Source organism: Rhincodon typus, chromosome 19 (assembly GCF_021869965.1).
Source record: "Rhincodon typus isolate 14 chromosome 19, sRhiTyp1.1, whole genome shotgun sequence".
Lineage (NCBI taxonomy): Eukaryota > Metazoa > Chordata > Chondrichthyes > Orectolobiformes > Rhincodontidae > Rhincodon > Rhincodon typus.
Genome location: NC_063350.1, coordinates 22217664 through 22244811, shown reverse-complemented (window position 1 = coordinate 22244811; position 27148 = coordinate 22217664). Strand labels below are relative to the sequence as shown.

The window sequence follows — 27148 nt, the reverse complement described above, 5'->3', positions numbered from 1 at the left end:
CACTGCCGTGTTCTCTTTAAGTAGAGCTAGCAGGGGTTTGTGGTTCATTATTATTATAAATTTATGTCTATAAAGGTATCATTTGACTTTACAAAGTGTGCACTCTCCTGGATACTGGCCTGTGGGTTCTCATACTCAATTTAGGTCCAGTGGGACTCTTTTGCTGTCTCAAGTCTGAATACCATCAGCAAATACAATGGCTTGCCAGCTAAGATCTTGAAGAAAATTTTAACCATTTGGCCAAAGCTTGACTATGTTTTGGGGTTTTGTTGCGGGCTGAGCTAGTGTCCCTCTGTTCAGGATATGTCCTGAGCGAGGCTATGCAATTGCTTTTACTCAAGTAGTGTTCCCCAAACTTGGTCGGACTAGTGAGGGTGGGTGTTCATTTCCATCAGAATATCCTGCAACTTATATGCGCCACTTGCCACATTTTCCAATGATAAGGCCTGTTATAGTGTCTGTTTGAAGTCCAGTTGGGCTATAGCTAGTAGATGCGATTGCAAGGTTACATCATTAATCCCATATACCAAATGGTCACTCAGCAGCTCATTAAGTGTTAAACCAAAACTACATGTCCCTGCCAGTCACCTTAACCTCGTCAAAAATTCTGGTATGGACTTCCCTCGTTCTCGAATTGCTGAATAAAACCAATAGAATCTGAGAATTCGAGGAAACTTGGAGTCGTATATTCTTTAACTAAATCTGTCAACTCTTGAAAAGTTTTAATATATGCTGCCTCAGAGAAATTTAGGCTCCTAATAACCTAAAAAGCTGCAAGTCCACAAACTGTCAGGAAAATTGCTCATTGCTTTTCATCTGCCCCGATGCCATTTGCCCAAAAAAAAACACATTCTTTCCTCATTTTGGGCCCAGTCTTCCATGGCAGGATCAAATGACTCTAGCTTCCCAAATAACGGCATGATGCCAGAAATGCTCACCCCAACTGAAAGACAAATGTTGTGAGCAAATTTCTTTAGGAGCATGCTTTTCTCTCGTCGTCGCTGAAATAACTCCACAGAGGCTGGTACCCCATCACCGAGTCACCCTTTAATTATAGGTGGAGAGACTTTGACACTGATCCAGCTCCCTCAGAGCATGCTGTCAGTGAGCAGAATGTCTGACCAGATTAACAGCCCCAATCAGGGAACTCATTCTATGAGATTGACCTTTCTGACCTCATTACAATCACTACGCCCACGAGTGAATAAAAAAATGGTGTTGCTGTACCATATTGTCATGGATAGAAAACTGGTTAGCTAAAAGGAAACAGAGAGTTGGCAAATTGCTCAGTTTACAAGTTGTAAAGAGTGGTGTACCACAGCAATCGGTGCTGGCACCTCAGCTTTTTGCATGACAATATGTTACATGCAACAGCATGTGCCTTTATTTTTTGCAATAATCTTTGATATGGCAGCTCATCAAACGCTTATGCAAATAGGACAGCTCAAAAAGATCATTAAAGGATTTGTAGTCTTTGATGTGTGAATATGAATAGAGAGTGTTTGTTTCTAAAAGGCATTAAGCACTTGAAGAGATGTAAACATTTTAAACAGACTTTCATGAATGGCAGTGCTTTACTTTATTATTGTGAAGACTGTAACTGATATTTGGAGCTTAATTTATCTCAGTGTTGCTCTGTGGTCTGTCTGTAGTAGATATTAGCTGAGTTAGTATGGAGAGTATAAGGGCCAAGAGTGGTGGATATGTTGGTATCCATGATTATAGATGGGGCATGCTGATTGGGTGGGGATGAGGGAGACAAAGTCCCAGGGAACAATGGCACATTTTTGAATTTGGTGTTCAGTCACAGATTTGGCTTTACTTGAAGCTGCAGCAACAATAATAAATAAAAAAAATGTTGAGCAGTATTAATCCCACTCTTAGCTTGACAACAAATTTTAGGACAATGTTACAATGAGCTACAGGCAGCTTAGAAACTTTAGACAGCACACTTTGTTGACCTGTAATTATGTCTTTCAGAAAGATGAAGTTCATAAAGAATTTGTAACCTGTAGCGACTTTCAATTTATACCACTTATGATTTGAACATGTGCCCAAATACTTAAAATACTTTTGGATGTTCAGAAAATATAACTTTAAAGTTAAAAGGCAGCTACATATCCCATTATCTCCCTACTGAATGAATGAATGAATGAATGATTTTATTGTCAGGTGAATTTTACAGTGAGAAAAACAGTGAAGTACAGTGAAAACCTTTTTGTCCGTCGCCTCAATCCGGCGCCATTTTGAATAGTTCTGAGAATCAGAAAAAAAAGATACAGTATAAACAGAGTCCATCAGTCCTGAGCCAGCTCATCATCAACAACACCTGTGCTGCCATCCATCCTCCACTACCCTGACCCAACCAATGTTGAAGTTGCCACTCTTCAGGCACCATCTTTTGCCACTGGGCCGATTCTCCTTCGCCATTGCCTTACTGGCACCTGCACTGGACCAATCAATGCCAGAGTCTCATCTCTCACCGCTGGGCCCATCTGCTGTGATGCCCTTCCACCACTGCTTCACCATCGACAGTACCTGACCCAACCAACAAAGTCGTCAATCTTCAGGTGCCATCTTTCGCCACTGGGCCTACCTCTGCCAATGTCGCAGCCACAGGTCATGTGCTCACCCCGGGCAGTAAGTAAGGGCTCACTCAAGTCCAGTCTGGGCTCACACGCCACTGCCACACCGGGCCCATTCGAATCTGCACTGGGGTTCCTCACTGTTGCCAAGCTCAGGACAATAAGTTTGTAAAAAGAAAAAGAAAATAAGGAAAGAAAGAAAAGAAAAGCCGTCAGAACAGATGAGCCCTGGTTCAGGGGCACTACTCCACAGCCATCTTGATGATGGGGTAATGGGGAAGAGCTGGGATTATAAAAACAGAATATCATTTAAATGGAGAGGAAATACTGTGGTACTGAGGAATCTGTGTGCCTTTTCACATGAATCACAATAAGCTAAGATGCAGATAACAAGTAATCAGGGAGACAGATGGAATGGAGCCCTTTATATCAAAGGGCACCAAGTATAAAAAGTAGGCATATGTTACTACAACTCTAGAAAGCATTGGTGAGATCTCACTTAAGAGTACTAGGTATAGTTTTGGTCTCCTTACTTAAGGAGGGATCTACTTGCTTTGCAGACAGGTCATGGAAAGTTCATTAGGCTGATTTCTGGGTAAGGGGATTGTTTTATAATGAGGTTTAGCAGGTAGAGCTTTTGATGAGTGGAGTTTAGAAGAATGAGCGGTGATCTCATTGAAACTTCGAAGTTTCCGAAAGGATTAACAATTTAGGTGTGTTTCCTTCATGTGGAGGATCTAGAACTAAAATTAGGGGGCCAATTTTTAAGTAAGGGGCTCCCATATAAGACAGAACAAAGGAGTTTTTTTCATCAAAGTATCATTAGTGTTTGGATTTCTCTTTAACCCAAGATCAGTGGAGGCTGGGTCATTTAATATATTCAAGGCTGAGTTAAATAGTTGTTTCTTCAGTGAGGAAGTCAAGAGTTATGGAAAACAGGCAGGAAGGTGGAGTTAAGGACATGATCAGATCAGCTTTGATCTAATCAAATAGTGGAGTAAGTAAATAACTGACTCCTGATCCTATTTCTTCTGATCCATGCCTGTATACAAATTAGTTTCAAAGTGATTATTCTCAATTACAAATTGGTGTTTTCCTTATACAACCTTGTCCGACACTAAATTTCATTGCTCTTCAGAATTTGGTCTTTGTCATAACTGTCTCTATTCACTTTATTTTCAGCTTGAAATAATCTCTTCAACCTCTAGCCGTGGCACGTCTCTTTGCTTCCTTCGGTAAACTGTTCAAAACTTACCTCATTGTTTATCCCATCACTATCCCAATCTTTCTTGGTCCATTTATTGGACTCATTACTTACCAGTTTGTGAAAGTGATTTGGGAGATTCTCTTACATTGAAGGTTTTCCATAATACAGGCTGCTGTTAAAGTTGATCTTTCTCATTTGTAGTGAAAACGTTTCCTTCCAGATTTTTGTCACCATTTTTCATGTGGTGCTGTTCGCTTCTTGCCATCCAGGTGTATATCATTACTCTGGACATTGTAAGGTTAGATTTACACAAATAAAAATAGATAGTGTCCTCCTTCTGTCATTTAATCTTTGTTGTTTTATTTTTAGGCATGCTCATCATTTGTTTTGGAATTTTTCCATCACCAGAAATTTAGTAATTTAGTAATGGAATACATCTATGTTGTAAGAAAGGTTATTTTCACTATCCTGGTTCAATTAGGTCTATTTGCAAGAGCATGCAGGTGCCTCTTTGAAGCAGAGTTCTTAAATGTTAAAACATCTTTCAAAATTAAAATGTGTATCCTTAAAAGTAATTTTAGAGTAATAGCAATAATAGTGATAAAATAGTTTTGGACTTCTGTCAAGGGAATTATCTTATATTTTGATGCTGTGTAGTTTAACTTAAAAAATATACTAGATCAGATCATCCTGGATGTCAAGAGATATAAATGTTAGGATAAGAATAAAATAGAATTCTATGGCAGATACGGGGGGCTCGATTAGGGCAAAGAGGGAGTATAAAAAATGTAGAGGTCTTAAAATCAAAACTTGGAAAACGGAGAGTTCATGAGCCAAGAGATAGAAAATGGAATTAGTGTCGTCACATCTTTGTGGACCTGCATGGAACTGATAGGTGGGATGGCCTCCTCTGTAAATCCATAAAATCTTGTTGCTTTCCACAAAGCTAAACTTTAAATTTCAGCAAATCCCCTTTACACTCCAAGTAAACACAAATCAAGATTTCTTGTATCATCTGTCATCAAACAATACATTTAAAGTGCACTCAGAACACGCAATACAGCATATATCTCTGGAACAAAAGGTTGCCAAGTGGTGTGAATTTGACTTGGATTTTTTGAATTTTCTCCAAGTGGTTGATTCCAACAGAGACACAAAAACAAATCTAATTAATTTTATTAAGCATACAGTCAAATTTTTCCAGTTAGCTAAACTGGACTTAGTTACTTGGCATCTTGGTATCTAAGAACAATTTTGTATTTGTTAAAAGTTAAATCCTATCACCAGGATTTCCCAGTTTGAAGTTGAACTATGGTGGAAGGTGTCGAACATGGCATCACATCTGCCGTGGTCCATGGCAGGTTTTCCCAAGTAACCATCTGCTCGCCAGCTTATTTCATATGCAAGCAAGATCTATGGAGTATTACAGCAGCTGGTGGACAGAGATTCTCATCTCCCTTGGCACCTTCCAGGATTGAAGACTCTGCCTCCTTTCTTTTTATTCATTCACGGCATGACAGCATCGTTGGCTAGTCCAGCATTTATTGCCCGTCCAATAGGGCAATAACTACATTGCTGTGGTTCTGAAGTCTCATGTAATCGGCAGTTTCCTTCCCTAAAGGACGTGAGTAAATTGGATGGGTTTTTCCCAACAATCAACAATGGATTCCTGGTCATCGTTAGACTCTTAATTCCATATTTACATTCATAGGTTACTTAGATACCCCTTCACACATTGTGAGGAAGGAAAATGAGAACAGACAATAGTCACCCTTTTGGAAGGGCAAAAGAAATCACCCCAACTGAGACAGGTGGCTTGGGCTCAGGTTACACAAGAGGTTAGCAACTCTAATAAGCATCAACACAGCAGAAGCACATGCAGGAAAAGGATGAAGGATCTCCTGTGCTCTGTAAGGGCAAATGTCATCATCTTCTTACTGCATTCTCATTCTTCGGGGACCATTACTGATTCAAACTCCTTACTGTACAGTCATGGTACATTGACATGTTGATCTCCCTATCCCAGGCATGGCATGCAATTTGGCTGTAGTTAGTCATGTCTTGTCTGATAAATATCACCACCTTTCAGCACACTGTGATTCAGCTCATTCATTGGTCCACAGGAGCATCAAACCCATGTCCAACATCTGAAATACAACATCGCCCTGATGGAAGCTTACCCCACCTACACCTCCAGACTGTCTGGAGAACATAATGGGCTCTACCACACCCTCCCCTCCCTGGATGGACTTGAGATCTCTCCCTAATCTGATTGGGGAACAGTACCACCTCCCTACACCCAAACCCCACTCCCTCCAATACGGCTGCAGCACGCACAAGAGAGAAGTGTAGACTGACTGTGGCACAATACAGTTCCAACCCTGACTGACTGGAGTACCCTTTTCCCTGACTTATCCTGCTTCCCCTTCACAGCTTTCATGGCTCCGTGCTGTTCAGCCAGATGAAGCCCTGTCCATTCAGTGAGCTAAAACCTGCTATTCAGCCATAAGTGACTTCCTGTTTACAAAGTGCACAAAGGCATTACCTTGAGTCATAAACTGTCCCCCCATCTGCCACATGTGCAAATGCCTGGCCCCTGCAGCCATTAGTTATCCCTCTGTTTGTCGTAAATCAGTTGGGCTTGGAGAGGACTCAGGAAGATGGGTTGCTCTTTTCTGCAAGGATGCATTGGATTTACTTGGAGAAACAACAACCCAATGGACTGTAAGCATAATTAAATACTGATCCTGATCAAGAAATGTAACTCTCCAGGTACACGCTTCTTTCATACTTTGTAAGGTCCCTGAAGCATCGAATTTCTCCATTGGGTATGAGTTATTAGGAAGGTGAGTTAATTCCAGTGAATTGTAGTAGTAATGAGTTGCAAATTCATGCAGGTAGGTTTCTCACCATCTGCTGGTGACAGACTTGGCCACCACCTGAAGGAGAAGAGGTTTCTCTTGACTATGAGAATTGCATTATGCCACGATTCTCAGCGAGGCATCATATTTTTAACGACATTAGGAGATGTAAAAGCCCTCCGTTTTACTCTCCATCAGTCAGCAAGTTGATCTGAGTCAGTCTGATGAGTCAGGATAGTTCCATGCAACCAATCTATGTTTTAAAAGTAAGCATATTACTCAAACAGAACGTGTAAGTCCAAGATATCGTATCAATTTACACAGTGTTGTTAATAAAGTTCAAGAAATCTGTCTCAACAAAAATCCAGCCTCTATGTTATATGTTAGAGAAGCTAACACATAGATAAACATATTGCATCGGTGAGAATTTGACTTTTGGCCTCTGTCCCAATTAGGTTCACCTGCCTGCAATTCTTCTTGTCAATGGCACGACTGGAAAACCCTTGCCAAAGTGTGCCATCATTTTCCACACAGGATCATCATTCATTATTGCCATTAAATATCAAATGTTACAACTATTAGCAATATCTCGATGCAAAAAGGATGGCTCAACTGATAAAAATTCGTGAGTATAGTAAGTTGAGACAGTTAGCTGATTCTAATTTTTCACCAAATTTTCTTCAAAGGAAACACAGATTGGGAGGGGAAAAAAATGAACATGCTTCCACAGTGCTGTGGAGCAAAGTTTTAAGCTACTGTTTGAGGGGCAGGTCTCCCGAATGCATGATCACAACAGTCTAATCCAAGGACATATCTTCAAGTCTGTTCATCTACATTAGCCTCGAGTGACTGTGATCCCTAACATTTTTGTATGACATCCTTCTCAACTATTTTAATAGAGCTGTTACTTGTCTAAAACAAATAGGATATGCTGCTGTTAAAATAACAGGTTGGATTGTCTTTTGAATACATTCAGCATTTCTCCTTGACATTATAACAGTCATTGCTAGCTGATTTTCTTCTTTACAATTTATATATTTAGGATTGTAGCTAATGATAAATTGCGTCTTGGGAAAATGTCACAGAACAGGAACTGCACATACATAATTTCTACACTTTGTAAAATACAACTTATAGTCACGTGACAAGAAAAAGCCTGCAAATGTAGGAAATATGAAGTACAGCTAAATTGCCCATAGCATCCATGGATGTGTAGGTTAGGTGGATTAACCTGGGAAATGCACAATTACAGGGATAGGGTAGGGGGGTGAGTGTGGGTGGGACGCTCTTCAGAGAGTTGATGTGGACTTGTTGGGCTGAATGGCCTGTTTCCACATTGTGGGGATTCTATAGACTTGAAAGGACCAATGTTGACTTTGACATGAGCAGTGCTGAGTTTGATTTCAATAAGGCAACATTTGGTGACACTGTTACTTTGGTGTGACTGCATGTCATGTGCACAGTTCCAGGCCCTGCATCATACGCAAAAGCCCACTCTGCATATGTGCACAGAAACAGTGCAGGCTTGAAATTGGAATTGAATAAGCCTGGAGGGGACAGATGTGTCTTCCTCGAGCACCGTGCACATGGTTCTCAGTGTCAGCAACCTTTGCAGCCTTTGAGTAATGTGATTATGAACTGAGTTTTCTGAGCTAGTGCTAACAGGCAGTTCACCTCAGAGTGAAAAAGAGATTCCAAGTTAAACTGGGAGAAAAAGATCATGGAGAGTGGTGTTGGATTGGGTGTGTAGGGTGGCATGGCCATGTCAATAGCAAGCCAGAAGATCTTTGTGGCAAGGTTAGGAACATTCATGTTCCTTTGTGCTTCCAGAGTATCCTGCAGTTGTCTCTTTAAGGGACGATAGTTGGTCTCTCAATGCATAGCATTAAAGCGTAGAGTGTTTACAGTGCACACTGTCCACTGATTAAAATTGTAGTAGGATTTTTTAAATGATCATTGTACCCTAATGTGCATATTAAATACAGGATTCCACCCTAAAAATGGCAAACTTTCTGGCAAATGATTTCCATCATGGGTCTTAAGCATACAATATAAGAATCCTATGAAATGATTTGCACATTAAGGGTGCAATATAAATAAAGTTTTCTATTTCCAAATTCACAGCATCCAATGTTAAAATTTAACTACTACTAAAAATACTGTTCTACAGTATTTCATAACTATATTGCAATAACCCCAGACATTAATCCAATCAGACAATCTAACAGTAATAAAATTATTCCTTGAAAACAGTATTTGACAAATTGTCTCTTGTTAGCTCAATTTCCTTGCCATTGACCGTGCAAATATCAAAATCCCACATCAATTAACATTTATAATGTTGCAGTGAACAGTCTTATCAGTTTATACAGCAGCAAACGTTCAAAGGAAAGGTGATATACAAGAAATTATACAGCTAAATATTACAAAATTACAAACTGACATACTTTACAAATTATCCATGAAAGTCATTTATTATTGAGAAAATAATTCTGTAACTTGCAGACAGGCTTCAAACACCATCTTCTGCCATTACAATGTTACTCATGTTTTGGGAGACATCCTTAATTGTTCTTGAGAAGGTGATGTTGAGACTTCTCCTTAAGCTACTGCAGTCCATGTGGTGAAAAGTACACCCCCAGTGCTGTTTACATCGGTAGTTCCAATACTTCAATTCATTGAAGAAGCCTTGACAAATTGAGAACATCACGTGGAATGTACATACTGTGGCTGCACTATATTAGTGATGGAGGGAGTGAATTTTTAGGTTAATGAATAGATTCGTGCTTCACTGTGTTTGCAGTGTCCAAGGTATTTGTCTTTGTGGGTCCCATTACATGATGCTCTCTACAATTATGGTAAAATTTTAATTTTGCTCCACTGGGGAGCCTTACCCATCAAAAATGTGGACTAGAAATTTAGGTGCAATTTCCCAATCATTTAAATTAATGGTCACAAAACAGTACACAACACATGCCTAGATTTCTGATATGCACTTCCAATAGCCAGAAGCCAATTGGTAAGTTGTTATTTCTGAAATAACTAATTACTTTTGTGGATGAGGCTGACCCTGGAGACCCAAGTCTGAAAATTACTTCTGTAAATTTTAAATGCATTTTCCCATTAATTTGCATACATTTCAGCTGCTGATATGAGCAGATTTCAATGACTTGCTTTCGGATTCATCACTGACAATAGAATTACACTAAACACAACCTTTTCTAAATGTTCAGGCTCATTAAGTCTTAAACTGGGCAATCAGCAAAGAAGAAAGAAAGGAGACATTTGAATGTTGTTGTTTGAGTTTTGAGGACTAGTTTATCAGAGTTTGAGGGAGGCAAATGAGTTTGACCATTCCTGCACTGTACTATTCCCTGTTGTTCCTAACAAATTTTTCAGTTTGCTGGACACAATGTAAATCATCTAGGAATGTGAACATTAATTTTGAGTTATACAGAATGCTAATAGTTTCTAAGATGCTTAGTCAGAGAAAATTTTATTTGGGGAAGCACTTATAACATATATAATCTGTGTTTTCAAAAGAGAAACTGAATTTCATTTGCCACAGGGTAAGGGTTAGCCTTTTGTTGTAGAAATTAGAATAGAGCTGCCCCACTGAAATACTTTTGGCTGGTAGGGATTGACTACTGGTATCATGTAATGTTTCCACTTGTGGACACAACTTCCTTTCCTTCTTTAATCTATGCCATGTACTGGTGGTTTCACAAGATATGGTCTGAACTAAAAATGAAGCACTTTCTACTTCTAAACAAAAGGATCCAATAGATATGTCAGTTAGTGGAATAGCAAACTTAAATATTAAGAAAAAAGGCAAAAGCTTTAATAAGGCCTGACCTTCCACTTCCTCCTAATAAAACTGAACATTCTGGAATCTTCTCCTTTTGGCCAATCTACGAAACTTTATTGGAAGGGAAACTGAAATGTTGCATATCCACTGATGGACTATGGTTATCTTAACTGACAAGAAATCAGACTTATTCAAGGATGATTTCACACCCTTGCTTCACCTTGCAGAGTTACCATCTATCACATGACATGCCAGTATTTTTGTTTGAAGAATACATAATTAGTCAGTTATTTCGATAGTATATACATGTTAATCTTGTATCTGAACAATAACTTCCAGCATGGATGGATATTAAAAGGGTTGGTGGTGTGTTGATATCATGTATTCTTATCACTTTTGCTTAACTGTGCCATGGGTCAATTTTTAATTTTTAAGTTTTTGCAGTTCATTTTGAGAGGGAGGCAAAACTTTTGATATTAAAATGAAAGCTAACTTACTGAAAACATTGCCTGAACACTCACTGAAAGTGACAGTCTTTTAATGTGCATGTGTGTTGCAAGCTGAGGTGTCTAGAATTGATGCTCCTTCTTTTTTGTATATTAAACTACTTAGAGCCTGGGATAAAACTCTTAGATGCATCACATTCTCAATTTCATGTTGGCAGACGGTCAAAACTCACTCCTTTTCTTTAATGATGCATTTCTTTGTGTTGTACCACAGCTTGCGAGTAAAAAATGTGTGTGAATGCAAGATAGTAGTGGCCATTTAATTTTAATGCCCTTGAGGTGTGAGAAGTCATTTTGATGCAATTGCACTGTTGTAATTGAATATGGCTATACCTCCTCCTTCAAGGACATCCCCTGCAGTGATATGAAGGAATCTTGTATGAAAGTAATACTCTTCATATTCTTCAGAATGGCTAGAGTACTTACATACAATGACTGCAGAAATTCAGGCATTTTGTTGTTTTTATGCTTAAAGAAATATGGAAATGTGTTTATAACACAGCATCACTCCTTCTTTGGCTAAATATCAACTTGCCTATGGAAGCTGCAGAAGGAGTAATTGTTTTTAAGATTTCTGTTCCATCTCTGACCAAGAATGCTAGTCAGCAATTTTTCTATGGAGTACACAAGTATATTTCCAGTCTGTCACTGGAGAGATGAATAGTAAACAGATCATTGTAGGTCACTGCTGCAGCTTTGTACTTGCCAATATTAATTGCAGTTACCCATTCACAGAATGGAATATGCGCAACAGGTTTCAAATTTTCAAATAGGCTTATTTGGCATCCATTCAGGGCACCTGATTATCAGTCTGCTGCTCCTGTATATTCACAGCAGCATCATTTTTTATTATAAAATATAATGATGAAATAAATACAATCAATAGAAACAATTGGAAGGTTTGAGCTAAAGGTTTAGGAGTCTGTGTGATCTTCTAAACAATATGAGAGAGAATACTACCTCATTATGCCAGTGACGTTGGGTTGTTCCACATTTGAGAATTTGAGAAGTTGGTTTTGCAATACTCCTTTGGGTTGTCAGGCTGATATGTATAAGTCTTAAATCAATGTACCACATTCTGCAAAGTTCTTACTTTTCTACAACAGTTTATTATAAAATATAATTCCTATAGATCTACTCAAAGCATAAATTTGACAATTTTAAAAGAACATGTATAAATGCCACAAATTCAGTTGTTCAAATGGATGGATGATTCATAATTTATAATGTTAAACTAAATAATTTCAAAATTTGGATTAAGTTCAGTGCAAGATGGTAGCTCTTCCATGACAGTATTTCAACAAAATATTAAATTGCTTGTAAGAAATTTCTTTGATGCATCAAATTCTGCTAGTTATCTCTATTAATCTCTTTTTCTCTTTATACTTTGGCCGAATATAAACTTGTCTATGGAAGCTGCAGAAGTAGCTTTTGGTTTTAAGGTTTATTTCTTTAAACTTTTGTTTTCATAAATATTGTATTCACCCTCCCCTGCAGCATTCATTGTCCACCAAAACCTTTGTCACATTTGAGCCAGTGTCAAATGTTTTAGTTAAAAACCTCTGGTACTGAATGAAATGGGTCAAAGTCCCACACCTGAGTACTATCATAAGCTGACATTTTAAGTCTGTATAGATTTTCAGAATGCGTAATTAAGATCGCTTCTGCTTGTTCAAAGAGATATAAAAGATCCAGAATACAATGGGAAGACTAACAGGAAATTTCGCTGATGTTTTGACCAAAATTTCTTCATCAACCAGCATTGCAAATAATAACAGGCTGCTGGTCTTAGTTGCAGTTTGCAAACCTGCCAGCTCATTTTCCTACATATCGTGACCCCTCTTCAGAAGTAATTGTTTAGATGCCAGGCTCTTGCTATGTTGTGGTATAAATGCATTCCTTTCTTATTTGTTAAGTGAAATTCAAAACAACATTTAAATTCTTCCACTAATCTTGCTGAACACTTTGTTAGGAAGTGCCCTAACCCTAACCCTATCTCAATGCGGGAAGCTAAGGAAAAGGGTTATAGAATTCCACAGAATCTGTGGCATAGATACAGGACAATATTGAAAGATCAATGGGCAGAATCTCCAGCTATCAGAGTCTAAAACATTTCCGTATATGTAAACAATAATAATCACAACACAGATCTTTGCAGGACACCAATTCCCACTGGAATTAGGAAGTATCTTCAAGTCCAACCCTCTGTTTCTGTTTTGTGGCCATCGTTCAGTCCATTCTATTACATAACACATAGTATGTCAAGGAAATCTTTCCTTGTGCATTCAGAACGTGAAACTTGTTAAGTGAATGCAGAAACATCCAAGAATTACAGCTACTTTGATATTTGCCCAATTTTCTGAAAAATATTTCTACAAAACCTAGTGCTCCTTAGAGTGGTCCAATGCTATGGTTTCCTTTCAATTTTACCTGAAATCTTTGTGGTAATTCGGGTGGTAACCGGCAACCCAAATCCTTTCACCGTGCTTGCCCTTATTGTGAACGAGTATGTGGTTCCTGGGTAAAGTCCGACAAACAAGTGGTGTGTCTCATTTCGTTGTTTGAACACCCTCCCTCTTTGGCTTGATAGTTCCACATTAGGGTCAAAGGAACCAGCAGCTTTGTAGGTTATCTAAAAGGAAATACAAGCAATTTTATCAACTACTATTTGCACAAATAAAATTTCTGTAGTAGTCCAGTTGCTATTTGGAGAGTTTTGAAGCGCCGATACCAAATATGCTATTTCCACCCAGCCTCAGTGTGTACAAAGAAACTCAACTGCTAGTGAATGGGCCCATTACAGTTGCCATTCACATCAGCTGAAGTGACATGCAGACACCGAAAGACAAGCCCTATAATTTATTTAATAGTGAATTATCTTTGTGTGAGCTTCTCTCTGAATTTATTCACCGACTGCAATTTCAAGTGAGCTGTCAAACTATTATAACTTCCATTTTCCTCTTATAACTTGCTTCTCTTCACATAGTAAAGGAATATGAACATGTTAATTTGTGAAAACATAGCATAATTTGGCATTCTTCTTGACGTACCTTCACTTTCTAATTTCCACTTACTGGAAAATAACACAGTTCAGACATTGATTCACTCAAGAGGCTTACCACATCACTACACAAAATTTCAACCATTATTTCATCAGATGTTAAAATGTGCTCATTTTTAGAAGCAAATATACAGTATTTCATCTGTAGATTGAAAGCAATGTAACAAGATTGCATTTTAGAAGGGATATGTTGTCAATAGAAAAGAGAATGTAGAGTGTATATATATCTGAAAATGAATGGGAAATGTAATGATATTTTACAGTAATGACACATTGAAAATTCTTGAAAGCTGTACAAAAATATAAAGATGAGATTAAATATAAAGATTCATACTTTCAGCATTAGAATGCTGGATATCCTAGTACTCTTACAAATAACAGGATAGGCACTTTGTCCTTGCCGTATAAATTTATTGCTTCGCTTCTTGCAGGTTTTCAAGACTCAAGAAGCTAAATATTTATTTTGCTCTGACAAGATATCACTGCATGATTTCTGATATGGTTCTCAGCATAAGAGAACATAATATTGAGCTGCAATGTCCTAGACAGTGCATTGAAAACTGCAACACAGCAAACAAGTGCTTTCATTTGTCTATCAATATTTATGAAATAAAAAACATGAAACATAAAAGTAAAATAATGAAAATATAAATTATAATGTGACAAATTTCTATATGTCTATAGTCTGGAAATGTTTTTTTTTCAAATAAACACTACTGGTATCAGTAAATGTCATACTCTGTCGATTCTTGAAGTAAAATGTCATGGTACATATAAATTATAGGATATTTTACAAGGAATATATGTATAAAATATTATCCTGTAAAGAACAGTATTACTTTCTGTGAAAACAAAGCCCAATTCAATAAATTATTCCTTTCTATTTCTCACATTGCTTGCATCCAAATATGTTTTCATTTTTCACAAAAATGGAATCATTCAATGTAGTCTCTGGACCAACAATGAAACAAATAGTGTCATTTTCCTAGTTTAGAATATGGATTCTGTGCATTGAGAGACAAAAGTCTGCACTGTATGCTCTCAATTGGCTCCAAATGTATTATGCAAAGTGAGTTTTGCTTTGCTATGTTTTCCACTGGGCCAGTTCCTAATGGGCAAACATGCAACTGAAAACATATTCCCCTTCCCTCCCTTGTCCGCCTTCCGCAGGGACCGTTCCCTCCGGGACACCCTGGTCCACACTTCCTTCACCCCCAACACCTCCCCGTAGCCCTACGGCACCTTCCCCTGTAACCGGCGAAGGTGCAACGCCTGCCCATTTACCTCCTCCCTCCCCAGAATCCAAGGGCCCAAACATACCTTCCAGGTGAAGGAACACTTCACCTGCACTTCCAAGAATCTATTCTACTGTATTCGCTGCTCACAATGTGGTCTCCTCTACACTGGGGAAATGAAACGTAGACTTGGCGACTGCTTCGCAGAACATCTACGTTCTGCTCACAAAAAAGACCCTGAACTACCTGTTTCCTGCCACTTCAATGCACCACCTTGCTCCAGTGTTCCAGTGAAGCCCAGCGCAACCTGGAGGAACAACACCTCATTTTCCGCTTGGGGACCCTACAGCCCTCTGGACTCAATATTGAGTTCAATAATTTTAGGGCCTAAACTCTCCCATGTCCCAGCCCCCCACCCCACACACCAGGCCTTGTTACCACATAGCCTGCCACTACACACCCCCTGTTGTTAGTCACTAACAGTCCCCCTTAACAACTATTCACCCTCCCAACCTGATCGTTAGCAACTCCTTTGTCTGTCCAGCTGTCTTTCTCTCTCTTTGGGCTCTATCCTATCGTTTACTCCCTACCCCACCCACCTCCCTATTTTCTGCAATAAACTGACATTTTCCCAGCCACCATCAGTTCTGAGGAAGGGTCACTGGACCCGAAACATTAACTCTGTTTTCTCCTCCACAGATGCTGCCAGACCTGCTGAGCTTTTCCAGCAACTTTGTTTTTGCAACTGAAAACTAATGTCCATTATTTTCCATTTCCCACTCAGTTGCCAATTACACTCAAAGGGAATTGAAACTGAAAGAACTGTGGATGCTAGAAATCAGAAACAAAACAGAAATTGCTGGAAAGGCTCAGCAAGGCAGGCAACATTTGTGGAAAGAAATCAGAGTTAACGTTAACGAAATCTGTTGCAATCCCATAGCTGAACAGTGTATGTGAACCCTTCCACCCTCAACCTGAAGATATTTGTAACACCTCACAGTGTTATGCAGAGGAGGTCACTGCAGCTTCTTATTCAGAGAACTAATTCTTTTTAATTCTCTCTTGGCAGAACCAGCAAGGAGAATGAGCAAGAGATAACAAGGTGTAGAGCCGGATGAACACAGCAGGCCAAGCAGCATCAGAGGAGCAGGAAGGCTGACATTTCCGGCCTACACCCTTCTTCAGAAAATCTTCATTCATTCTTCAGAATAAGCACACAATTTTGTTGAGAGTGTAATTGATTTAAAATGCTGCTAAGTCAAAGATCCTTATAATTGGGGACATGCTGGCAGATACTGTAACAGCATTTAAAAATAAATTAACAGAAGATCAACATTTTAATTCAATGAACAAGGCAGATTTCTGATTAATTCGAGGACAGTCCCAATAGAGCTGGTGAGTGCATTTGACATTGATCATTCCTAGGGAAGAGGTGGCTTGGTAGGAGTAAGGCTGGGAAGGAAAGCCACTGATTGCATGTGCATTACTTTGTGGGTCCTCTATGTCAACTTTATCATATATTGGAACTGAAAGAGACTCCAGACCCTCAATGTCAGCAGTTGTGTGAGCACAGACAACAAAACATATAGGTCAAGACCTGGAATTCAGGCAGGAGTTATACTGTCCCTACTCCGTCACAGTTCACTACTTCAACTGCTTTTGCGCCACCATCGAAGAGTGTGTTTGGGTGACAAAGTCTACCCACTGATGCTACGGTTCATGACATCACTGCACAACTCATGCACATGTGCACAACATACAGATGATGAAAACCACATTGTCACACAAAGTGAGACAACAAAGACTACTGCTGAAATAACAGACTGAATTATATCAGACTCTGGATTCTAGCAATCACCTCCACTAAAATGTTGAAGGGGAGGCTGCTGATGGAAACACCAACTGTCCTGTAGCCATTTGATCAATAATAAACTGGAAGCAGGACTTCCATGCATGTCTGATTGGCCAGCAGCTCTCCTAGCCTTTGAGACGGAGGCATGTGGGACTGGATTGATTTGGGCCAGTGATTGGGTGTCAAGCTGGCAGGTTCCAACACAAAGGCAAGTGGAATTGGGGAGTGGGTGGGTGGGGACAGTGGTCTGTGAGGATTGAGAGACCATTTTGACTACGGGGCACAATGCTGTGCCAACATGGATAGGAAAGTCACTTTGGAAACTCTTCCTGGCTAGCTGCTTCCTGGTGTTCTGCTACATGCTGAAAAAAACTTGTCACCTAGGGGACAGCCATTGTCATCAGTTATACAATGATGAATGGAGCAGCAGGAGCATGTGGCTGAAGGAAGAAAAGGAAGAGATAAGGTAAGCTAGAGAACTCTTTTCTAGATAGGTTGCTCCTGACAGATTCATCCAAGTGTGATGCCAGCCAAAGCAATTACAATTCCTCATTCTCCAATAATCCCCTAACTTACCTTCCGTCTATTATTGAACATCACAGCATAGCCCTGATGACACGGTTAAAATAAAAAGCAGCCACAATAACTAACCAATGGGTGACTGCATTGGCTAGGATATGGTACTTGAAGGTACATTCAACGACCACAACTCCTCGTGTGAGGTCATTGACCAGCTTGCAACATTGCGTTCCTGTTGTGGGGTCTTGACTCTTGGCATTTACCGCCACAGCAATATTACCCCATTCCCTTTTAAATGCATCTTGGAGGGCCTCTTGCAGATACAGGGCATTTCTACTCCTTCCTACTTGTTCCACCAAATACCTTGTGTAGAACATTCAAAAACCTTGGGACAAAACGTCTCCTACGTTATGCCATTCCTCACTTCTTCCTTGGTCAACTCATTGCGTAACTCAGTAGCACCTGCTTTAACTACAATGTGCTTCCCATCTGAATGCAGGAGGGTGGGCCAGAAGTTTTGATTTTACGCCCCCTGTTGATGTGTGCAGCTTATGAACAGTGTGGTTAGTTATTTCTGCTCACAGATATCAGAATAAAGAGAAGGCAGCGCGAAGTTGGTGTGCTACTTGCATGTCGATCAAGGCCACAAATTAATCAAGCATTGACCATTTTCTAGAGCTATCCTATTTATCCTCTAAAATGTACAATGTAATTTTTAACTGAACTGATTAAATAATTCCTGAAAACAACCCTAGAATTCTTTTCTTCTTAAGATAGAAAAAACTTTATAGATATCTCCTTATTAAGATTGTGGGCTCTGCAATGTAATATTTAGCATTAAAAACAATTCCTATGTTTCAGGGTTCAACACTGTTTTCATCAGCACTATTAGTTACCATGGGACTAAAGATTACAGTATCAACTAAATCAAAATTATTTTATTGATATCATTCATGCTGGGCTGTAACTGTGAACATCTGCATGAATCACAATCAAATGCAAAATTCTTTCAAGTATACCAATGGGACAGAAATATATGTTTAAGCAATTATCCATATTTAATTAGTTCTGTTATAGCAGGTATTGCTATGGCCTAGTTTTTACAACGATGAATGTCTTTGGTTAGCAAACATTCTTCAATCCTTCCAGTGCTCCGAGAATACCTCCCTACAATTACAAAGTGTCAAACACCCGAGAGGCAAGAAAAGATGGTTGGTATCTGAATGGTACTTTACCTCATAGAGGGTAATTATTCCATTAGTTTCATTGGGTGGTTTCCACTGCAGATATATCTTCTCCTCAAATGGACCTCCTTGAATTGATTCCAAGGGCACCAGGTCAGGCACTGTTGGGAAGAAATTTAATAATAAAGGGTAAGAGAATCAGCAGAGTTTACAAAAAAAAAGCTTCAGTCAACATGACAATGAATTCTAAGGATTTGAAATCATTTCCAGTTATAATTGTCTCTAAAATGTATTCATACTCATTTATGGCCAATCCCTTTGGATCTCTCCTAGGTGTCCATTCTTCAAGTTATTTTGCATAGCTTATTGAATACCTCAGTAAATGTCAATGTATGAATCTTAAATAGGCAATCAGCAATGTGATGAGAAAACACAAATAGCTGCTATAAGTAATAAAAAGTTGCAAAATGATCTGCTTTGCAGCTGTCAAACACAAGAGCACAAAGTGTCAAGGAATTAAAATCCATTTGAAGCATTCCATCTATCAACTCTCTGATTTAGCTTCTGTGAGCAGTTTCACTCATCAATAGAATCATGGATATGTTATGATGCAGAAAGAGGCCATTCAGTCCATTGTGTCTGCACTGACTCTCCAAATGAGTATTGTGAATTAGTGCTATTCTTCTGCCTACTATCCATAACTCTGCATACAGTTTCAATAGAAACGATCACCTAAGGCCCTTTTGAATGTCAGCTTCAAGGCAATGCATTCCAGACTGAAATCACTCGCTGTGTTAAAAGGTTTTTTTCTCACATCATATTTGCTTCTCCAAGCCTCTCGTTCTTGATCCTTTATGAATGTGAACAGTTTCTCCCTATCTATTTTGTACAGAAACGTCATATTTTGAAAACTAGCAAATCTCCTCTTATCCTCCTCCCTCTCCACCACCCCCAACAAGGAAAACAAGCCCAACTTCTGCAACTTATCTTTGTAGCTGAAGTATCTCACCCGTGGAACCATTCCAGTTATCTTCCTCTGCACTCTCTCCAATAAAAATTCACAACTTTCCTGAAGTGTGACACCCAGAACTGGACATAATACTCCAGCTGAGGTTTAACTAGAATCTTATAAAGTTCAGCATTAACTCCTTGTTCTTGTACTATATGCCTTCATTAATAAAGCCTATGACACTGTGTGCTTCATTTACCATGGTCTCCAACTATCCTGCAACCTTTAATGACGTATGCACTATACACCCAGGTCTTTCGGGTTCCATACATGCTTTAGAGTCATTTGTTTTATTTTATACTGTTTTCCATGCTCTTTGTACCAAAACTGAGGGCATAAAACCTTTTAACCAATATAACTGCATCTCTTAAAGCCTATCGTCTAAACACTGTTTCTTCAATTGGGAACTATATCTGGGCTTGTAGGGGTGGGGGACAGAATTTAACTGCCAACAGATTCTGGGGTAACAAACCATTGATTTCAGTTAGTTCCCTGTATCTAGCATCATGATAACATGAAGTGACAGCAAATCTAACTGGGCATCATTATCATGCTGCTGGTCCATTTCCTTACTAGGCACATGGACAAATGGAAAATCTAACATAATCTCCCGTTGCTTTTTATCTTGGTATTCAGTTGGGTAAGAAAGCCATGGCAACATCCCTGTTCAGTCCAGCTGAAATTAATATGATGTTCTGATGCTAATAACATTGGTAAATTTGGCCCCTGAGCATCCTGAAATATAAGCACTAGTAAAATCTCGTTAGCTTTCCCCCATTTAAATAACTCATTAAATTTTAACCAGCCATTTTCCATGTTTTCATTGTGTACGTTTAGAATCCCCAATGTGTTTTCACTGCTTTGTTTACCACGTATTTCATTACTTTCTGTCCATAAGCAGCAGCTAAACCATAATATACTTCTATGTGATTTCATTGTATCTCCAACGTCAGAATAGATATGTAAAGTTTGCTAACACGTTCAGTTAAGTTTTAAAATATGCATTTGTTGGGAGGATCCTTCAGAGTGTGATATTTTCATGTAATTTATTCAAATATTTGATAATGAATTTGACATTACACAAACTATTATTAAATTATTCATGGCATTTATGCCACACAAGAGAAAAAGCGTAATTAAAAGGGTGGTGGCTATAAACCAAAGATAGCTTGCAAATAAGAAATGACCCACTTTAGGGCAAGCAGTCAGCAAGACTTACTGACACTGGCAAGATTATTGACAAAGAAAGAGCATTAATTTGTTTAGTAGTATGGCAAGACACAAACATAGGTTATTGTAAATCTGCAAATAATCAAACAGGCACAAGCCTAGGTTTTAATTTACTATATCAATCATTCTCAGCCACATTTTCTTTCTCATTATGATTGACAATTGAGATTATGCATCTAGTGCTGGAGAGCTGGGCAGGACAGTGGTGCTGGGAATATGTTCATTCACTTCTACCTCCAAGCAGAAAAGAAGTAGTTTATTGCTGACTGGTTTCCCTTTCATCAGTGGAAATGCAAAATGAGAAGGATATAAAAGGGGTGGTCAATTCATTACTGGCTGCTTGTGGTCGACTATGTTGAATTTTGAACGTGGCTATAACTGTTATGTTCTTATTCTCATTCCCAGTAGAAGGTGGGGTGGGGGGTGGGGCTAATGCATTTGTCTGTGATACTGTGTCCATGGTCCATAGGAACACGCAGTAGGACCGTTAGAAATTTAATGACGTTCTGTGGTCCACAAAGCTAAGTGCTACCACCTTCTCTCTGCTACCTCACACTCACTCTAATTCCACCTCCCAGAAAAGTTCATGGTCTACCACTCAATATTGCGTACAGTATCTTTCCTCAATGGCTCTCACCTGCCCCATTTCCCCAAATTACTAATCCTTATTGCCCTCTGAACTTCCCATTCACTCACTTGAGACATTTCACCACATTTCCTGACTGAGGATGGACCATCATTCATGTTGACAAAACTAAGGTGTATTCCACTTAGAATTGCAGACAAGGCCATTTGATTGAAACACATGGAGCATGTTCACCACATAAGCTGGTGTCATATGATGTAGGTGTGACATTGATGTACTACAGTGTTATTCACTGATCATTGTTTACAAATACGGCAAGTTGTCTGGTTTTCTTTCTGCACTGAAAGGTGAGGCAGTGATGCTGTGAGCAATTCAGTGAGTGAGTGAGCACCAGAACATGTAGAATGCTAACACAAGAACCCTGAAATGCATTCTGTTCCAAACCACGAGCTGGGTGCCTGTCCATGTGCACAAAGAGGCTTGGCAGCAGAATTGCAATGGAAGGTATTAGTGACTTCCAAAATTCAATAGTAAAGTGTAGAACTGTATCAGAAGTCAATAAGATGGGCCATGATTATCTGTGATACTGGTGCTTTGCTGATGCTAACTTCCATGGATGGTTGCTGCCCATGGAACGTGCTCTAAGATGTTTGGGATTGCGTTGATGGATGCCCAGAAAAGATGCTGGTGAGTTGCAATGGTCTGGTAACTGCTCTTTCAAGTTGAGAATTGGAGTTTTCTGCCAGTATCTGGGAGAATAGCAACCTGCATATAATTTATAGGAGGTGGTGACATCGTGGTAATGTCACCAGTTGAATAATCCAGAACCCTAGGCTAATGTTCTGGGGACATGAGTTCAAATCCCCTTGCGGCAAGTGATGATATCTGAATTCGGTAGAAATGTGCAATAGTGCAGGCAATGTCGATTGTTCTAAAAATCTCTTTCATTTATATCTTTAGGGAAGGAAATCTGCTATCCTCCCTCAGTCTGACCTACATATGACTCAAACCCACAATATGATTGATGTTTAACTGCTCTCTAGGAAATTAGGATTGGGTAATAAATGAGATGCCCACATCCCATGAGTGAACAAAACTGCTTCAGATGAAATTAGGTAATAATAAGATATTTAAGCATGAAAACAGTGTCCTCGCAACTGACTAGTGAGATTCTCACATAGTTGTTGAAATCTTAAGGGACAATCAAACTTCTTTTCTTGACAACAAGAATCTCTTTTTTTATTCTTGCTGCATTCTCTCAACTTTCTCGCCATTGCCCATATCGTTCAGATGTTGTAAAAATTCCATTCCAAATCGTGGCAATACAGCTTCATTCTGCTCTTCGTTAGCTGTCATCATGAATGCATGTGTATGATTCATTCTACATATATGGGTTGTAGCCTATCTACATGTAGATAGATCTGTGTAATTTTCCCTTCTGTGCACTCATCACCCAACCCTATGTGCATAACGTACATCTTTGGAAAAAAAGTAAAAAATGGTACAAGAGCATGACCAAAGAACATGCAGACCAAATCCCAACTTGAATCAGTACAAAGTATACAAGTTCAAAAATTTAGAACAGATAAATTGGTTCATGGGAAGATATATGTTGCTGTGTCCAGCCAACGTCATGGTAATGAGCAATGGTCAAGTCCTGTGAAGACCTGCAGACCAAATTACATACCATTAACCACTTGTCACACATGATGAGGACTCCAATACTGAAGGTGTCATGCCAAAAAATAACTTACTTTTGACAAATGATACATATCCATCCATGACAACAGCTACCATTATGCAGAGTGAAGCTACACTGCTGGATCATGATAATTGTCTGGTCATGTGTTACACACAGTATTACCTGAATGTATAGATACAATGACATATATGTATCCTTATACAAGTTTTCAAGGATTCCCATTCTTTAAAGAGAAAAGGGAGACATAGATTGTAGTGAGTGGAACAAGGGCCAGGTGGATCTCATTGACTACAAGATCCTTGATTAAGGTTGTTAACCTGGGCCAATCAGGGAGTCCTAGCTGACAGACTCTGAGCTGGTTGGTCAGAGCCCATGTACTGTGCACGTGGAAACAAAGGGTGACTTGGTGACATGATACAGGCCTCTGTGCAGTTATTTCATATATTATGGTTAGATTCCAGACTGGACAGACCTATATATTTAAGTTAGTTATCACTTTGTCTTCTCTCTCTCTACATAGTGGAGTCAACATAGTCAGTTGGTCATATATGTCGAATGTATAGTCATGTCATTAAGCACGAAACCGAGACTGTGTAAGTCTGTGGTATTACAGTCCTATAAATAGCCAGTGGTATTAATACATTTCAAGATATCTTACTCAAGAAGAACCTGATTATTTATGGTACATGTTGTAAGGACTAAAATATACAGCAGGCATAAAATGGCCTCAGCGTCAACTTCAATGTTGTGAGTTTAGCAAGATCATAATATTAAATTACACACTTACTGGATGAGAGAGAATTTTTGAATATTTTATTAATTCACAGATGTGAATTGACCCAGTATTTATTGCTTGTCCCTAGTTGCCCTTTGGAAGCTAGTAGTAAGCTGCTTTCTTGAAATGCAGCAGCCCATTTGGTGCAGGTACATGTATAATGTAGTTAGGGAGGACATGCCAGTATTTTGACCCAGTGACACTGGACGAATGGCAATATATTTTCAAGCCTGGATAGTGAGTGGCTTAGTGGGGAATTTGCAGGTGTTGGTGTTCCCATGTATCTGCTGCCATTGTCCTTCTATATGGTGGTGGTTATGGGTTTGGAAGGGGCTGGTTAAGGAATCTTCATGAATTTCTGCAGTGCAGGATGTTAATAGTCAAGATTCAGTGTTTGTGATGCCTTTGAATGCCAAGGAAAATGGTTAGAGTCTCTTTCTTGTTGGATATGGTGAGAATCTCTCTTGTTGGAAATGGTGAGAATCGCTCTTGTTGGATATGGTAATTGCTTGGCACTTGTGTGACGCAAATGCTACGTGTCACTTGTCTGTCTAAGCCTGATATGTTCAGGTCTTGCTGCAATTGGGCATGGATTGTTTCAGTATATGAGGAAGCAAAAAGGTGCTGAACATTGTGCAGTCATCAATGAACATCCCTTCCTCTGACCTTAGGACGTAGGGATGGTTGTTGAAGAAGATAGTTGGGCCAGAGGTATTACCATAAGGAACTCCTGCAGAGACGTCCTGGAGCTAAGAATATAGACCTCCTACCATTGCAGCCATTTTGCTTTGTGCCAGAAAGGCTCCAACCAGCAGAGATTTCTTTCCCACTGAATTCAGTTTTGTTAAAGCACTTTGATGCCACACTTAGTTAAATATTGCCTTGATGTCAAGGGCAGTCACTTTTACCTCAGCTTAAACAAAATGTTGGTGACCTTTGTGCCATACGTATGGTGTGTTTTTGTGAAGAATATCCCAAAGAGGAGATACCTTGGTTACAGAAACTGATAAAAAGTCGAAGAAACTGAAACACCTTTGTACGTCATATTTATCTTGCAGTTTAGGCATCATTAGTACATCTTATATTTTGCTGAGAACAGGTCTAATGCTGACCATTGAACAGACTGAACAAAAGAAGTTGATTTGGGTCATGTAGATTTGACATTTGTTACTGCTGAAATAAGTCTACGTTTCATTATCACTGCGATGAACTAATGAAGGTTTGTGTCATGCTCATGTTTAGTTCTTCCCAAAACTGCAATGTATTCTGCAATACAGTGTCAACTTGGTAGATTCTCGAGTTCTGTCGGATTCATATTCTAGCATTGGAAAGCTATTCGGGGAGACCATTGCAGCCTACTCCCAGCAATGAGATATACAAAATCTGTTCTGTCTCTGAGCTATGCTTCAACAACTCGAACAACAAAGAACTTAATCAGTAGCAGAACTCACCTGGAATATAAATACTGGAGATTTTTGTTTACAACAGGTTCTGCCTTAGAGCTCTGAGCCACAACTGCCATTCACTTGATATGAATGCTGGTACATTGGTATACCAGCTTCCCCAGGAAGTTGAGTCTCAACTGTACTGGAGGAGTAGGAACTCTCGGCTTAGTGAAACACACTGGCTCACCCTTTCATTATCCCTGGCTCATGTAACAGCAAAATGGAAGTCCTGTCTTGTGAAATCAATGCAGAAACTCCCAGTAAGAGCAGCATCTCCATGATTCTGCTCATATCCACCAGAATTATCATTATGGCTGGAGATTAGTGGAGCCACTAGTTTTCTGCCTCCCCTGTCCCTTGTAAAGGAGATTCAGGGCCAGTGTCATCAACATCAGATGCCAAAATGTGCCAAAATGTATCACTAACTCTTGAAAGACTGGAAGCTGGACAAAAGTTTCAAGATGGCCTGGGGGAGTCAGCCAGTCTGTCTATTAGTTTGTTAATAATGTCACACTGTATAAAACTAAATGAAAATTAAGATTGAAAACATCAAAATATTACTCATGTTTTCCTGGTCAGCTCTGACCCATCAGTTCTTGCTTAGCTCACCTTCTATTTCATTGCTTCAATTTTACTTACGGCTCAATAACATACACATTTAATGTTTCCTGTAGCTTTTATTTTTGCTTTCTATTTTTAAACATCAAATATACCTATTCATCTCTGCTTCTTCTATACCTCTGTTTCTTTTGAAAACCAGCTGCACAGTTAATTATTTTGCTAATTGAGGCTCAAGATAATGTTATGTGACTTAGTGTAATCAGGGAAGCAATCAACTGGCATTTATGATGTTTTTTTTTACCTAATGTCCATTCAATGCCAATACACCAATTATAACACCAGGCAAAGCAGGCATGACAAAAATTAGATATCTTGTAGTGTCGAAAGGAGTAATAGATATACTGTCAATCTTTGATGAAATACCAATGACATGGCAAACACATCTACTCTACACCTTTTTTTTTCTGTGGTTGTACACTTCCACATTTTTTCTTAATGGGTATAGGTCTGATATGCTATGGAATACTTCTCTGCAATCCTGAAAATAACTAATATTTTACTTTTCAATTATTCACCAAGTAACATTCATCTCCAGTTGCATCACATACATTATTTTCTTCTATAATTTACCAGTTATTTCAGTTTTGATTTTTGTATTGTATCAATGGTCGGCAAATAAAATAGGAACATTTTCAATAGAAGAGTGTATTTTATAATTTATCAGTTTAGTTACTTCCATATGTTGAAATTACTTTCAATTTAGCAGCTTTAGAAAAAATAGATTAGCATTTAAAATAACTAACCCCTTTACTTTATTTACGTGCAATTTTCCCTTTCAAAACTATTTGTGGGTGGACGTGTTTTGTATTATGAGGGTTATCCTCAAAATTACAGATTTTATCTTAAGATTTATGCTTGGATTGCATCTCATACATAACAAGCATGTATAACAAGGACACTTCCTATTCTGAAAATTAGAACAAAGGCTCCGTGCAGAAAATATTTGTTCAGCACCTACGATC

General features: G+C 39.0%; 1 protein-coding gene across 1 annotated transcript in view; it reads right to left on the bottom strand.

Annotated features, from left to right (window-relative positions):
- ptprt (protein tyrosine phosphatase receptor type T) overlaps positions 1 to 27148 on the bottom strand; it is a 928020-nt gene that overhangs the window by 399566 nt on the left and 501306 nt on the right. The window contains exons 9-10 of the mRNA XM_048608556.1: positions 18870 to 18979; positions 13398 to 13599 (exon numbers count right to left, since the gene is read on the bottom strand). Coding sequence (XP_048464513.1) covers positions 13398 to 13599; positions 18870 to 18979 — 312 coding nt within the window. The remainder of the gene's footprint in view (positions 1 to 13397; positions 13600 to 18869; positions 18980 to 27148) is intronic.